The following is a 16,974-nucleotide window of genomic DNA, read 5'->3' on the forward strand; positions in this document are numbered from 1 at the left end:
AATTACACAATTGAAAAACAAATGACTACATGTAACTCCAAAAAACTCAACTTTACTGTTCAAAAATGATACATGGAATACAATAGAAGCTAGATAATATTGACACTGGTAAGAAGTATTCTCACAGAAAAATGTTAAGCACAAATATTGTGTTTTGGATTGTACATATAAGATGCAGTTACTCACAAAATAAAGAGGGAGGAAGTACACACAGAATCTCTACTATAAGTTTGTTTTGAGAATTACACAAATGGGTTTTATGATAAGCATGTATTCTATGACTGAGGGAGCCATAAGCACTATGTGTTGCATCAGAGGTGGTAATTTATCAGAGAATGTTACAAGAAGAGGCTACTGTAACTGGAACAATGTGGATATGGAGTGAGTAACTTGAAAAGCAATCATCACTTAATGCTGTTCTTTTTAATACAATATTTGGAAGAATCCATTTCATCAGTTCACAAGTGGGTAGCTTCCAACAGGAATATCTGCGATATATTCAACCACATGCAACAGAGTACAGCACAATTCATGGGAAATAAGAGTAGGCTAAAGCTTTAATAAATATAATGGCAATCATCTTTGATAAGAATAAATCCCTGTTAAGAGTGATTTTCCCTTTGGTATAATAGAATTAACCTTATCAGGGCTCCACAGAATATAGAAACTGAGAGAGATGAAGATGTACAATCCACCAAGTAATGCACCAAAAGGAGCATGCTACAATGGATTGTATGCAGAGGTAGCCAGCCAGAATTCTGACCCACAGCAACTTTGAAATAGTCTTCAGGTAGGTAGTTGCGATTTGTTTTTGAACACTCGTTACAACACTGACATGTGAAGAAATCTAATGCTTCTAATGTATGTTCGTAGATAGCCAGAGACTTACTTAAAAATATTTCTAATCCAGTGCAAAAAGCAATGAGATCCTTTCAACGAACCTCCATTGGGGTTGACTGGAGCTGAAATTGTCCTTGTTTGGATGACAAAGATATAGTTTAGCACTAACCACTGAATCTTAAAAGCAGGGAACCTACACCTGTATCTACGTTCTTAAGCCTTTAGAAGAAAAGTTATAACAGATATTACAAAGTGTTTGCAGTTGCCCATATTTGATGGACACAATCCCAGAAAACACTCTGTACATTTTGGAAATAAAACAGTTCAAAAATTACATTAATGTTATACAAAGTTGGATTTTATTCAACAGTAAAATTATAAAATATTAAATAAAAATATGGTTTGTTGGGTAACTTGATTTTGGGTAACTTGACAGAAAATGGTATTTGGTAAGTACATTATTATAGAATAATGCATAGGTTCAAATTGGTTTGGTGAAGATGGGAATCGCTTCTATATACATAAAGAGCCTTGGAAATAAAACAAATTCCTATATATTCAATGTAGACACCATTGTTAGATGACCATTTTCTAATAAGTGAGCTCTTATTTTTGTATTTTATTAAAAAAGATCAAGTTTCTAATTCTTACAATAGTCTAGTTCTAACACTTAAACACTAATTGTTAAATAAGTCATTTTTGTGTGTTTAAGATAAATTGTTAAATTCTTTACAGAAGCAATTTGTGGACTGAGCTACTGACTTCTGTAAAACTAATTCTATGGTGATTATTAATTGATAGACAGATACAGGACTCCTGAAATTCTCCCTGCACAACTAAATTTAAGTTGGACCTGTGTACTGTCATGTTTATGTAGGTGGCATTATTGGAAAGTATGTGAAAAGTTAAAATGCTTCCGGTTATGTTTTTATGTTTTTTTTTATCCCTTTTTTTTTTAAAAAGAAAGCTAACAAGCAATGACGATATGTGTTTTCTTTTTACAGAACAGAATCTACTACTATTATAACTGACTAGCATACAAATATGTTTTTCCAGTAAAAAAATCAATGCAGTCCATCACAGGCGTATTAGGGCATAATGTTCATAGTGGAGCATTACAGTCCCATCATTTGATATCAGCCATAAGTATAAAACATTGTTTTAAAACAATTGTGATAAAATTACAGGCCACAATCCGCACGCTCAAAAATTTCACAGTACTGTTACCAACAGTATCCAGTCATCTATTAGCGTCCGCTCTCACTACTCAGATGCAGGTATTTTGGGAAGCAGAGCATTGTGGTTAAATGTTCATGGAGATCACGGTGTCTTTGGCATGATGATTTAGCTGTATGTGGTTGGTTTCTTTCACATTAATTTTTGAAAATATTTTCCTCACCAGATGCAAGATTAAATGGTATTAATTTGCCCTTCAAAAAAATATATCTGCAAGATGATGTGTCTGGTAGAGATCCATGCTTTTGCTTTCATTCTGTTTATGTGTCTGTGTCCAATGAACTTTCACAGGGATCTGAGCTTCACATTCCTAGGTGTCTTTTTGTTTTTTAGGAATCATGTTGGAAGGGAGATGCATTGAATCCACATCCACATGTGCAAAATTAAAAAGCATGGATTCTCATAATTGCTTTTGTCTTTTACTACAGGAAAGCAAAGTAATAATCTGTTGAAAGAAAGGAAAAGTGTTGTTAGAAATATTTTCTAAGATATATATATAAAACACACACAGTGCAGTGAAAGGCCTCAAACATAATTTATTTCACAGTAATGGCAAGTGTTATTATTCAATAATAAGGACATGAAAACTGTGGATGATAAGGCATCAATAATTCATTGACAGTAGAGTAAACACTCTGTAGGAAGTTGCTGAATATAATGTTTATTTAATCCATAATTTATAAGCAACAAAGCTATGAGTTAATTATATAGGTTTTCCATTAGTGTCTGACACTTTATTTAACAAACTTTCTATGCATTGATCTACGTATCAATACATTTCCCTTTTATTGTACCTGGCTGAGGCTAAACAACTGTCTGACTCATTTTCCTATCCACCGCTTGACCATGAAACGGAAATCAAAAAGCCCAGTTTCAGCCAAACTTATTTTCTCTTTCATGTGCTGTTGTGCATTTCCATATTTTTTGTTGTTGAAAAATACCTCTTATGTAAAGGTTTGGTATACTGTTGTGGTCTTTTTGTGCAAAGAGTACTGTGAAATAACAGGCAGGACTGTTCCTAAATCATAAGGAAGTGAGGGATTGCGAGTTGATTGATTGTTCAGAACATCATACTTTGTTGGTGGCATTGATTCAACAACAAATTCAGTGCTGTAAATTGTTTGGGTTACTGCTGCTCTGGTGGGTCACAGAAAGTAGTTCTGGGTGGGTTGTTATCCCACATTGATGGAATACATTATATGCAAGAGATAACAATTATTCATCATAAAGTTTTATTTTCCACAACACCTGTTTTCATTACCAAATATTTTTGCTTCCATTTTTGTTTTGCCATTTTGGTTCATCCCAGGAAAGGATGAGCAGGCAACCAGTTTTAGTTTTTGAAAATCCTGCTCTGTAACCTTTCCTCTATGCTCTTCCCCAAAAAGCATGGTCACTATCTGTAAGTCATTTTTTGTAAGTGTACATCTGTGTCCATGACATAGTGCATCACCACACCAATGAATTGTGTCATCTCATCATCCTTTTATATTTAATTTATAGAAGAACATCTGATTTATTCTGGAATGCTTGGAAAACACTATACTTGAAATGAGAACTGGTGAGGCTTTCCCCAGCTATTTCTCATCAGTTTAATGGACTATTCAATGTCTGCAATTAAGTTACACAAGATAAATTCTATTGGATTGAAAAGTTTTTGCCTATATGGCTGTGCAGCCTATGGGACTAATACTGCAGACCTACAATGACAATAAAAACCGACAGAGATGTGAAATGGGCTGCCAATTCACTATTCCCCATTTTACACTATTGCACAAAGTCTAAATTGACCCCATGTTTACAGAGCGAGTTGCCTTATAAACCTATCTTACAGGATGGGACATATCCTTCAAATTTATTTCCCATTAGTATCTATTGAAAGATGTACATTTCCATTCACTTCCCTTTTATGTCCCTGTCCCATTCCCAACCCAATGAACAGTCAGGTAGCCTGCTTCCAGCTTATGTCGTCAATATTATTCTGTACCCAGCTAATACCATCCGAACTTGATGTGCCCTGAGCAACCTTCCTTCATTTTCCCTTCCAGCCATTGATGCACTTCTATGTTGAGCTATCTGAGCTCAGGAGCCTAAGGAGTGACTACCTCACTCCTACTCTAACTCATTCAGGATCTCAAAACGATCTCTGTCCTCCTACTATATACACACTTTTAAAACCCCATCACTACTTATTGATTTACCCATCTTTTTTCCGACTCTTTTACAATCTGTGGGCCTTGATCCTTTACCTAATTTTCTAAATTAAACTAAACTGTGGGTAGGAACTGTGGTCAGAAGCCCACATCTTACATGGAGTTACAACCCACCACACAACCATGCTGTCTTTGGTTTTCATCAATGTTGTTGGAGTACAGACACTTACAGGTTACTCAGTAATCATGGGAATTAGTAAAAATCTTAACCACAGAGTGCTTTCCTGCATGTTGGAAAATAGCAAAATATTAAATTAAGAGGAAGCACAAACGGTTCTTCCTGCTGTCCATCATGAATTAGCTTGAGATTTGCAAAACATTCCTTTCACTCCTGACAGTTCTAAGTAAGTGAAGAGGTAGCAAAAACTTTCATCCACCTTTACTAGGATAGATTCGACTCGACTAGGGTTTAGAAGTGAAGACAGAGCTTTAAATTCTTAATTGATATCTTGTGTATTAGTTAGTTTGTTTGGTTGCTGTGATTTTTTGTGAAACTCTTGAATAATCCTGGAGAGCAATATTCAAGATACACAGTGTGAGTTAATATGCAGATGAATGATCAATATGCATTTAATTTGCTGCACAAATTTAAAGCTATTGAGCAAAAGATACTTGCAAATATTTATCTTGTAAAAACTGCCTATGTTATGGAATGTTTGTTCTTCCTTATAGCTTTTTATAGCCTTCTTTCTTATCATGGGAAGATTTCCTCTGTCAGCTATTTGTAGTGAAATTGTAATCTTGAGTACAAGAGAAGTGGTTACAATTTCATTACATTTATCAAAAAGTGTTCCTCCATCTTAAGCCACTGCAGTAATATTTATATTGAGTGCTGTTTTCTTTTACACAATATCTTCCTTTTAATCCTGAGTGGTGGTGCAGTGCCCTCCACATACAACAAGTTCTGTGAGCAAGGGGAAACAAGATCAGGGTGCGCTGCCCCAGCATTGAACTGGCTCAGAATCCTGACCTCAAGCCTGCTGAATACCTCTGGGATGAATTAAAAACAAAGCTGAGAAAAAAGGCAACTTCATCATGAAATAAGAGCTTGTTTGTAGAGTGTTTGCAGAAGGTGTGGGGCAAGATGGAAATACTCAGGAAAGCGGGTTTCTCCACGAGTTGGAGAGAGTGGACAAACATCAAAGGGATTGGATACCCATGGATATGTAGGTCTTTGTATGCTTGTTGCAGTATCAAGAAAATTATTAAAAAAATATACATTTGCTTGATTTTGATAGTAGTCCAAGACTTAATGTGCTAGGTTAAGATATTTGGCTAGACACTGTAGGCTACATAAAAAGTTATTTCATTTTTAACCCTTCAACTACTTAATGCCATTTGCACCTTTTGAATGTAGTAAACTTTCTGCTTTTGCAATCCCTGTGCAGACAATTGCATGCCAGATGTTCATATTGGAAAATTGATCAGAGAAGATAACACACCTGTTATCACCTGAAACAATGGTTCATCCATTTAAATTAATGTACTAAAAATGGCATAGGTCACAGCATGGCCACACTACCTCCATACCCAATATTCTGATATCTGCTGCTGAGTGAATGATAGAAAATTATCCCGTAGATTCATTTGGTCACCATTTTATGTCCCTTTTTTATCCTCAAGCCATTGACTGTTGATAGGGTGTGGCTTCAATGTCTGTGAGTATCTCATCCAAATACATATTTATCACATGAGAGTCTTCGAGTTACCATGGCAAGCCATCCAGCTTATACTTTCTTTCATGTTTTAAAGTCGCCCTATATTGCACTTCATTTACCTACTGAGAGATCATCTTGATATGCAAGCTGGAGGGTAGCTAATGTAACACAAATTTTTAAAAAAAGGAGGGAGAGAAAACGGGTAATTATAGATCGGTTAGCCTGACATCAGTAGTGGGGAAAATGTTGAAATCAATTATTAAAGATGAAATAACAGCACATTTGGAAAGCAGTGACAGGATTGGTCCAAGTCAACATGGATTTATGAAAGGGAAATCATGCTTGACTAATCTTCTGGAATTTTTTGAGGATGTAACTAGTAGAGTGGACAAGGGAGAACCAGTGGATGTGGTGTATTTGGACTTTAAAAAAAGCTTTTGATAAGGTTCCACACAAGAGATTGGTGTGCAACATTAAAGCACATGGTATTGGGGGTAATGTACTGATGTGGATAGAGAACTGGTTGGCAGACAGGAAGCAGAGAGTTGGGATAAACGGGTCCTTTTCAGAATGGCAGGCAGTGACTAATGGGGTGCCGCAGGGCTCAGTGCTGGGACCCCAGCTATTTACAATATACATTAATGATTTGGATGAAGGAATTAGGTGTAATATCTGCAAGTTTGCAGATGACACTAAACTGGATGGCGGTGTGAGCTGTGAGGAGGACACTAAGAGGCTGCAGGGTGACTTGGACAGGTTAAGTGAGTGAGCAAATGCATGGCAGATGCAGTATAATGTGGATAAATGTGAGGTTATCCACTTTGGGGGCAAAAACACAAAGGCAGAATATTATCTGAATGGAGGCAGATTAGGAAAAGGGGAGGTGCAACGAGACCTGGGTGTCATGGTATATTGGCCTTCATAGCTAGGGGTTTTGAGTATAGGAGCAGGGAGGTCTTACTGCAGTTATACAGGGCCTTGGTGAGGCCTCACTTGGAATAGTGTGTTCAGTTTTGGTCTCCTAATCTGAGGAAGGATGTTCTTGCTATTGAGGGAGTGCAGCAAAGGTTCACCAGACTGATTCCCAGGATGGCAGGACTGACATATGAGGAGAGACTGGACCGACTGGGCCTGTATTCACTGGAGTTTAGAAGAATGAGAGGGGATCTCATAGAAATATATAACATTCTGACGGGACTGGACAGGTTAGATGCAGGAAGAATGTTCCCGATCTTGGAGAAGTCCAGAACCAGGGGTCACAGTCTAAGGATAAGGGGTAAGCCATTTAGGATCGAGATGAGGAGAAACGTCTTCACTCAGAGAATTTTGAACCTGTGGAATTCTCTATCGCAGAGTTGTTGGTGCCAGTTCGTTAGATATATTCAAGAGGGAGTTAGGTATGGCCCTTATAGCTAAAGGGATCAAGGGTTATGAAGAAAAAGCAGGAAAGGGGTACTGAGGTGAATGATCAACCATGATCTTATTGAATGGTGGTGCAGGCTCGAAGGGCCTACTCCTGCACCTATTTTCTATGTTTCTATTTTAAGCTACACTGAGAGCAACATTTATTGACCAATCCTCAGGGTATTAAGATCCAACCACCTTGTGTGGGACTGGAGTCACGTGTAGGGGCACTATGTTAACCTTCTCCAAAGGATGTTAGTGAACCAGTTGCATATTTACAGCAAACCATCAGCTTTCATGGCTGCAAATGAATAGATTTATGAATAGAACACCAATGCTCTTTGGGTTGCTCGTCCAATACTATAACGCCTAGGCTGCAATATCCATAGATGATGTGCTCTTTGGCCTCTTTTTCTGTACACTAGTATATGGTCTAGTGCAACCTCGCTCATTTATTTTCCTTCTCTCCTACATCTGATACCCTTACTTTGACAGCAGTTATATCAGCAGAGGAGAATTTCCAAGGGATTCACTAACAGAACCAGGGGTCACAGTCTAAGGATAAGGGGTAAGCCATTTAGGACTGAGATGAGGAGAAACCTCTTCACCCAGAGAGTGGTGAACCTGTGGAATTCTCTACCACAGAAAGTTGTTGAGGCCAATTCACTAAACATATTCAAAAAGAAGTTAGATGTAGTCCTTACAACTAGGGGGATCAAGGAGTATGGCGAGAAAGCAGGAATGGGGTACTGAAGTTACATGTTCAGCCATGAACTCATTGAATGGCAGTGCAGGCTCGAAGGGCCGAGTGGCCTACTCCTGCACCTATTTTCTATGTTTCTATGTTTCTATCTCCTGTTGGAACTTTGATGGATCAGCAGAAACCCTGAATAAATTCGAAAAATGTCTATTTTTTGGGGTTGCACCCCCTGTTCTTCTACCTAAGTTACGGTGAGAGATCGGGAGAAAACCGCCACAAACCTGCCGTAAAAATTTCAGGTGAGCATCTTTTCACAGGAAACATTATGGACATAAATTCACCTCTGCTCTGCCTAATTAGTGCATTTTAACATAATTTAGCATTAAAATAAAAATCAAATAATAATGGAATTACAGAAAGTTAATTTGATAAACTTGTGATTTGATGTTGATGCTGATACAGAAAGGTTACTGTAGTCTTCCACAAATTAAAGTACAAGGAAATTCATTTAAACAGGTTACACAAGGCTTTAAGGAATACCCTTGGCAAAGGAGCAAATAACTGTTCCTGCCAATTCGCATTCTTGCCAGCACTTTTCCATATTTCCTGAAGTAATTTTGTATATAGATTTCCACCCAAAATACCATACTTTTAGGCTGGGTAAAGACGAAGGGGACAACTTTCCACAGCGCATTCAAGCGCTAATGATCCTCCAAGATAGAGTCTTGAGCTGAAACGTTGGTTTAGCCCCGGTTTGGCACAAGATTCCATCTTGGTAAAGGTGTTGAAGCCAGCACTAGGAACAGCCACCCGGCCAACAGCTATATGCTACTTAAAATGCCTGCTAGCATTCAATTAAAGAGGCTGCCCAGCATTTGTGGCGGCTCGTGCTTCAACTAATGTCCTCTCCTAACAGCTGTTTGGGAGTAAACAAGACATTGATGTGGATTTCTAGCGCTATTTAAAAAGGGATATTTATCATTTCATGTTCATTGCTGCTGGAGCTGTGAGGACCTCTGAAATACATCAGGAGATTTTCACAGACACTTTGTCAAGACTTCAACACGTGGGCAACATTTATTTTGGAAATTCTCTGAGGACTTCACCTAAAAAGAGTAAGTGCTGTGCTACTCCATGTTACAGGAGTCACCAAAGAGAAAGGGAGTGCTTGGTCATAGGCATCTTGTTAGGGGTCCTCCTTGGACTGGACGAGGAATGGGAGGAGGACATGAGACCAGCTTGAGCAACACTAACTGCTGCAGGGAGGAGGGACAAGAGGGCGAGGTGGTGTCCCTCCTCCCTGCAGGTACAGGACATCCCTCCTACTATGGACCTCCTCCACCAAGACCTCCAATGCCACATTCAAGAACCTGTGCGCCCTCTCCGTCAGTTGTCCTACAAAGTGCTGCTGTGTGCCAGCCAGAGCACTCTACACCTTCAGTGGAAGTAGGTGCAAGGAGCCCACATATACTGTTCCACGAAAATTGCCTCTAATCAGCACTTGAGTGTTATATCTGCAGATTTCTAGTTTAGTACCTCCAAGTTCAAATTATGTTAATCAGCATTTGGGACCAAAATTGTGCGCTAAATCCATACTTTCAAACAGGTTAGTCTCATTAGTACTGCACCCATTTAGCACCTGTTTTCACACTTTGGCCAAAATATGTGGGTTATTATGGAATCAAAGAATAATACAGTACAGAAGGAGGCCATCCAGCCCATGGTATTAGTGCCGGCTCTCTGAAAAAAGCTACCAATGAGTCCCATGGCCCTATTCTTTCCCAGAGGCCTGCAAAGAGTGGGGGAGTGGGACTAGCAGAAGTGCCTGCAATGGCTTCCTTCTGTGTTGTAACCATTCTATGGGCTCAATTTTCCCCAGTAATTTGCGCTGTTTTTTTTGGAACAGACTGCTTTTTCTGGCCTAACTTAAAAATCCACAGTTTCCCCAATCAATTTGCACCAGCGTAGCTCATTTAGTTAAGTTTTCTTTTTAGGCAAGTTTTTTTTCATCCAAAGTGGGTGTAACCAGCCACCTATGCCAATTCTGGCCATTTAGTGAACTTTGGCCAGCTGATAGTTACTCCATTTCTGCTTAGGCCAGTGTACGTGGCCTCTCAAGAAAACCCTTATGGAGAGCTAAAGAAATCGGCGCAGGTAAGTAAATCGGAGGCCATTCGGCCTGGGCTAGGGGTGGGAAGCAGAGTGGATCGGGAAGGCACTCACTGGGGGACTGGAGAGGGTCGGCGGAGGAGGGAGCGCACAGACTGGCACTCACTCGGGGCCACCAGACCGGGACCGGCACTCACTCGGGGCCACACTGCGCATGTGTGTCCATTTCAGCGACGTCAAAAATTTAATTTTTTTTCCCCGTCATGCGCAGATAGCAGGCTCCATCCCCCGAGGCGATTGGCCACACTGCGCGGCTCTGGATTGCAGTATAAAGATCGGGGAAAGTTTGGACATCTTTTTCTGCCGCATTTCTGGACTTAAAAACCCGGCGTAACTCTGGCAATATGCCAGAAAACAGGCTTTGGCAAAATTGGGCCCTATGATTCTATTCTAAATTACTATTGAATCTGCTTCCACCACCCTTTCAGGCAGTGCATTCCAAATCATAACTATTTGAGCTGGTTAGGGGAAACAAGAGGTCATGTTTATAAACTCCGCAAGAATAGATCTAAATTAGATGTCAGGAGGTTTTTCTGTATGCGGAGGGTTGCTGACACCTGGAACAAATTGCCAGCTCAAGTTCTCTGACAGTTCAAAAAATGTACTGGACGAGTTTGGCCTTGTAACGAATATCACTGCGTAGAGATGTGTTTTCGCCTCATGGTCACTGTGACCTTTTGGAACTTGTTTTTGCTCACCTTGGAGTCGGAGAGGAATTCCCAGATTTTTGATCCCTGAATTGGGCTAGGGTTTGTAACCGTGTTTCTGTCTCTCTCAGGAGATTACATGACTACTAGTGGGAGGGAACACTGGGAGTCACAATGCTTTGTTGCATCGTGACTGTTTGGGACAAGCTCGATGGACCAGCCAGTCTTTATCGGTCTGTATGTTCATATGCTCGTCATTCCATGGGGGTGCATCCCGATGTAAAGGCTGAACGTCACCCACCTTATTTTACAAGCCAATGATGGGCGTTTATGCCACTAGTGTTGCGTCCAGGACACTAGCCATAAGAACTAGGCCACAAAGTTTGACGGAGGCTGCTGGCCGGGGAGTATTAGGAGTTCCTCAAGAAACGAAAGGAAACTGACCCCAATGGTCTCCTTTATAAGGCAGTGGCAATTAAATTATTAATCTTAATAAAAATACAGTTCCTCTTTGTTGGGTGGGCGGGGTCAGTGTAGGCTACAATCATCAGCTAAATCACAAGGTGGGGACTATTTCTGCCCTTTGGTGGACCATTACACCTAGTCTCCTTAGGTTACTGCTGCCAATAAAATGCCAAGTCCCTCTGATGGCTGGAAAAGCTGGAGCTCCTAGCGTAGGGAATCTGCAATACTGGACCTCACCTCCCCCCTCCCCCCGCCCCCTGCCCCCACCCCATCTGCTGTGTCAATGGCCTAGTTTTGGAGAAATTGCTCCACCTTGAATAGGCCACCTGGTAACTCCTGGAAAAGGCTGGGAACTGGTATAACTGAGTATTGGACTTTAAAAAAAAATTCTTCTTGGTATGTGACGATGCTAGTAAAGATGTATTTCTTGCCCATCCCTAATTGCCCTGAAAAGGTGGTGATGGGTCTTCTTTGTGAAGTGCCGCAATCCTTTTGATGATAGTGCTCTCACAATGGCATTTTGTAGGGAATTCCAAGAAACTGATTGAGTAATGGCATTATACGTTTACATCAGGATGGTGGCCCTTGCAGTGCACTAGGGGATCTTTGACCCCATAGGGTAAATTGATCCCAAGAGTTAACTCAGAGTAAATGACTGGAAGCTGTACCTGCATGTACTTCTGACAATGGGCCATTGTAACATTTTCTGCTGTCCGGTCCTCGTCAAACACATCTGACCAGCTGCTCCAGCTGTGTTTTTTTTGCACAGTACACATTAAATCAACACTTCACTGGAATGTAGTCAGCTGCAGTACGATATAGCAGCATTGTCAACAATCACTTGCATTTTCTCACAAGTATAACAGTTTCCAGTGATGCTTTTAATCCATTGGGCTTTTTCACAGCATTGTACAGAGAAGTCTTCACAAAAATAATCCCATTGAGTACTAAAATGGTTTTCAACACAAACATATATGCATTTCCCATTAGGTCAAATTTGTGAACATAACTTTCTGTACATTTTTATGTCAAATATTTAAAAGAACTTTTTTGAAGAAAGTTAGATTGATGTACTATTTAAGGGATGATTTGAGCCACATCATTGGCACAATCTCTGCCTGGAACAAATCAGAATATCCCAACCAACAACTACCACAAATAGGTTTATTTCAGCAGGCTGTTCCCCTGCTTTTTTTATTGTCACTCTCTCCAGCTCCTTTAGTATTCCCCTCTTCAGCTCCTTTAATAATTTGCTTCACAGTTTCTTTAAAGAAGCCGGAGGAAGGGTTATTAATGTTTCGCCTCTCCCTCAGCTGCTTTAAACTACTGCTCACTGCCTGATTGAAACTGTCTGGTTCCCACGCTTTCTCCTTGATGCTCACCACAGGCTCTTGATCCAATAGCTACAATGCTGCGGAGGGAAAGGAAAACTGCTCTGGAGGCAAAACGAAGACAGAGAAAAATGAGAGAAAGGGATAGGATTCCTGGATACCCTAGCTGAAATGCTTGTTGGTGGATGATTCCAACCAAACAACAGCGCCTAGAGAGGTCCTTTGTTTTGAAGAACAGTTAAAAATCCAAGGTAAATTACAGCACACTTGGCTGAACTGAAGAGTCCAGATGGCTGTGCCTAGTTTCATCAGTAATCAGGTGGTTTTGGATAGAAAACAGGTAATTTTCCTGACTGAAGCAGGCCCCGAAGTGTATGAAACCCTGAAAAGTGCCTGTTCCAGTCAAGCCAAAGGACACATCACTGATGCAGATTCTAAGCAAGTTAGAAAAACATTACAGTCCCAAGCCTTGGAAATTGCTGAAAGTTATCGTTTTGGAATACAAAATCAATTACCTGATGAAAGTATCAGTGAGTACATTGTAGCATTAAAAAAGCTATCAATTCATTGTTATTTTGGTAACTTTCAGGACCGAGCATTACATGACTGCTTTGTTTGTGGGATTAAAAATGAAGCATTAAGAAAGTTGTTGACAACGTCTAAATTGACTTTTGATTTAGCTTGTCAGACAGCTATGTCAATGGATATGGCTGACCAATAATCCCGAGAATTTCGAGCCATTTGCTGTTGCCCGACAACCAAGGTGAATTGCCTGCAAGTTAAAAGTAAAATGCAGTTGGAACTCAAGGCCTCAGAAACTGGCCAAGGTAACAGAGCATTGAAGTCGTGCTATCGGTGCCTGGGACAACACATTGCTCAAAGTTGTCCATATGTGAAGGCGGAGTGTTTCTTCTGCAGGAAAACTGGGCATTTTGTGAAGGCATGCCAACTGAAGAGTAAACCAACTTGCAAGGCTATAAGTAGAAATCCCCAGAGACTACATAGCATGGAAGAAAAGCAACAGGATGAAGAGATACATGTCAACAGGAGCGCGAGGTTTTCGAATAGTATCATCCAAGTAGATGTTGCAGGAACCAAGATACCCATGGAAATCGACACTGGTGCATTCATTTGGAAAGCAGTGACAGGATCAGTCCAAGTCAGCATGGATTTATGAAGGGGAAATCATGCTTGACAAATCTTCTGGAATTTTATGAAGATGTAACTAGTAGAGTGGATAAGGGAGAACCAGTGAATGTGGTGTATTTGGACTTTCAAAAGGCATTTGACCATGTCCCACACAAGAGATTGGTGTGCAAAATCAAAGCACATGGTATTGGGGGTAATATACGGACGTGGATAGAGAACTGGTTGGCAGACAGGAAGCAGAGAGTCGGGATAAACGGGTCCTTTTCAGAATGGCAGGCAGTGACTAGTGGAGTGCCACAGGGCTCAGTGCTGGGACCCCAGTTCTTTACAATCTACATCAATGATTTAGATGAAGGAATTAAGTGTAATATGTGCAAGTTTGCAGATGACACTAAACTGGGTAGCGGTGTGAGCTGTGAGGGGGATGCTAGGAGGCTGCAGGGTGACTTGGACAGATTAGGCGAGTGGGCAAATGAATGGCAGATGCAATATAATGTGGATAAATGTGAGGTTATCCACTTTAGGGGCAAAAACACGAAGACAGATTATCTGAATGGCGACAGATTAGGAAAAGGGGAGGTGCAATGAGACGTGGGTGTCATGGTTCATCAGTCATTGAAAGTTGGCATACAGGTTCAACAGGCGGTGAAGGCGGCAAATGGTATGTTGGCCTTCATAGCTAGGGGATTTAGTATAGGAGCAGGGAGGTCTTACTGCAGTTGTACAGAGCCTTGGTGAGGCCTCACCTGGAATATTGTGTTCAGTTTTGGTCTCCCAATCTGAGGAAGGACATTCTTGCTATTGAGGGAGTGCAGCAAAGGTTCACCAGACTGATTCCCGGGATGGCAGGACTGACATATGAGGAGAGACTGGATCAACTGGGCCTTTATACATTGGAGTTTAGAAGGATGAGTGGGTATCTCATAGAAACATATAAGATTCTGACGGGACGGGACGGGTTAGATGCAGGTAGAATGTTCCCGATGTTGGAGAAGTCCAGAACCAGGGGACACGGTCTTAGTATAAGGGGTAGGCCATTTAGAACTGAGATGAGGAGAAACTTCTTCACTCAGAGTTGTTAACCTGTGAAATTCCCTGCCGCAGAGAGTTGTTGATGCCAGTTCATTGGATATATTCAAGAGGGAGTTAGATATGGCCCTTATGGCTAAGGGGATCAAGGGGTATGGAGAGAAAGCAGGAAAGGGATACTGAGGGAATGATCAGCCATGATCTTATTGAATGGTGGTGCAGGCTCGAAGGGCCGAATGGCCTACTCCTGCACCTATTTTCTATGAGCGTAGTATCGGAATCGCTATATCTCGACAAATTGTGTGATTTCCCACTGGAGAAATCCCAGGTAGAGCTGCGAGGCTATTCAGGAGGGCAAATTCCTGTGGTAGGTCGTATCACCGTACCGATGAAATATAAGGATCAATTTCAGAGCTTGCCTCTCTTAGTAGTGGCAGGAGACAAGCCTGTCTTACTAGCTAGAAATTGGTTGGGATCACTGAAGCTGGATTGGAATGAGATTTTTCATGTTGAAACTAGATTTGCATCAAAGGATGATCTCATCAAGAAGTATCCGAAGGTGTGCTATGAAACAGGCAGTCCGATCCAAGGCTTCAAGGCGAGTGTCACGATACTGAATGACACTAGACCAGTTTACTGCAAGCCACGTCCCGTATCATATGCACTCAAGGAGAGATTTAAGCATGAATTCAAAAGACTAGAGACTGAGAACATTATCTCTCAGATAGATCTATGTAATTGGGCTTCACGCATTGTTGTTGTACCTAAGTCAGATGGTAAGGTAAGGTTGTGTGGTGATTATAAAGTAACCATAAACCAGGTTCTGGAGGGTAATCTCCCCAATACATTGCCAAATGTAGAAGATTTAGTTCACAACGCTGATAGGTGGTCAGATCTTCTCAAAGTTAGATCTTACAAATGCCTACTTACAACTTGAACTAGATGAGGAGTCCAAGTCATGCTTAACTATAAATACTCATCTAGGCCTATACCAATTTAATAAGCTGCCATTTGGAGTGTCTTCCGCCCCGCTATATTTCAAAGGGTGATGAACCTGATTTTGCAACGCATTGAAGGGATAATATGTTATTTAGAAGACACACTCATTTCAGCATCAAACAGGCAAATCCATAATAACATATTGAATAAAGTCCTCAAATGGTTAGAGAAGCAGAGTACAAGTGGCTGCTCGCAAGTGTGAGTTATTTTAAAACTCAGTGGAGTACTTGGGGCACAGAGTAGCCAAATATGCTTTACATCCAACCAAGGGAAAGTTGGATGCAATTAGAAATGGGCCCACTCCCAAGAATGTCACTGAACTTCGATCATTTTTGGGTCTTTTGAACTATTATAGGCAGTTCCTACCAAATTTGGCTACAGTATTGGAGAGAGGAGAAGAGGAGGAGGAGAGGAGGAGAGGAGGAGAGGAGGAGAGGAGGAGAGGAGGAGAGGAGGAGAGGAGGAGAGGAGGAGAGGAGCAGAGGAGGAGAGGAGCAGAGGAGGAGAGGAGCAGAGGAGCAGAGGAGCAGAGGAGGAGAGGAGGAGAGGAGGAGAGGAGGAGAGGAGGAGAGGAGGAGAGGAGGAGAGGAGGAGAGGAGGAGAGGAGGAGAGGAGGAGAGGAGGAGAGGAGGAGAGGAGGAGAGGAGGAGAGGAGGAGAGGAGGAGAGGAGGAGAGGAGGAGAGGAGGAGAGGAGGAGAGGAGGAGAGGAGGAGAGGAGGAGAGGAGGAGAGGAGCAGAGGAGCAGAGGAGCAGAGGAGGAGAGGAGCAGAGGAGGAGAGGAGCAGAGGAGGAGAGGAGGAGAGGAGGAGAGGAGGAGAGGAGGAGAGGAGGAGAGGAGGAGAGGAGGAGAGGAGGAGAGGAGGAGAGGAGGAGAGGAGGAGAGGAGGAGAGGAGGAGAGGAGGAGAGGAGGAGAGGAGGAGAGGAGAGAGGAGGAGAGGAGAGAGGAGGAGAGGAGAGAGGAGGAGAGGAGAGAGGAGGAGAGGAGAGAGGAGGAGAGGAGAGAGGAGGAGAGGAGAGAGGAGGAGAGGAGAGAGGAGGAGAGGAGAGAGGGGGGAGGAGAGAGGGGGGAGGAGAGAGGGGGGAGGAGAGAGGGGGGAGAGAGAGGGGGGAAGGGAACGACTCCAAGGGAAAT

At 41.7% G+C, this 16,974-nt stretch overlaps 1 protein-coding gene across 1 annotated transcript in view; it reads right to left on the reverse strand.

The window, feature by feature from the left end:
* Nucleotides 1-1,987: 1,987 nt before the first annotated feature.
* The window catches only part of cntfr (ciliary neurotrophic factor receptor), a 258,091-nt gene continuing 243,104 nt past the window's right edge, over nucleotides 1,988-16,974 (reverse strand). Inside the window, exon 9 of the mRNA XM_070862387.1 lies at nucleotides 1,988-2,521. Coding sequence (XP_070718488.1) covers nucleotide 2,521 — 1 coding nt within the window. The 3' untranslated portion in view covers nucleotides 1,988-2,520. The remainder of the gene's footprint in view (nucleotides 2,522-16,974) is intronic.

This window comes from Pristiophorus japonicus, chromosome 2 (genome assembly GCF_044704955.1).
Source record: "Pristiophorus japonicus isolate sPriJap1 chromosome 2, sPriJap1.hap1, whole genome shotgun sequence".
NCBI classification, from domain to species: domain Eukaryota; kingdom Metazoa; phylum Chordata; class Chondrichthyes; family Pristiophoridae; genus Pristiophorus; species Pristiophorus japonicus.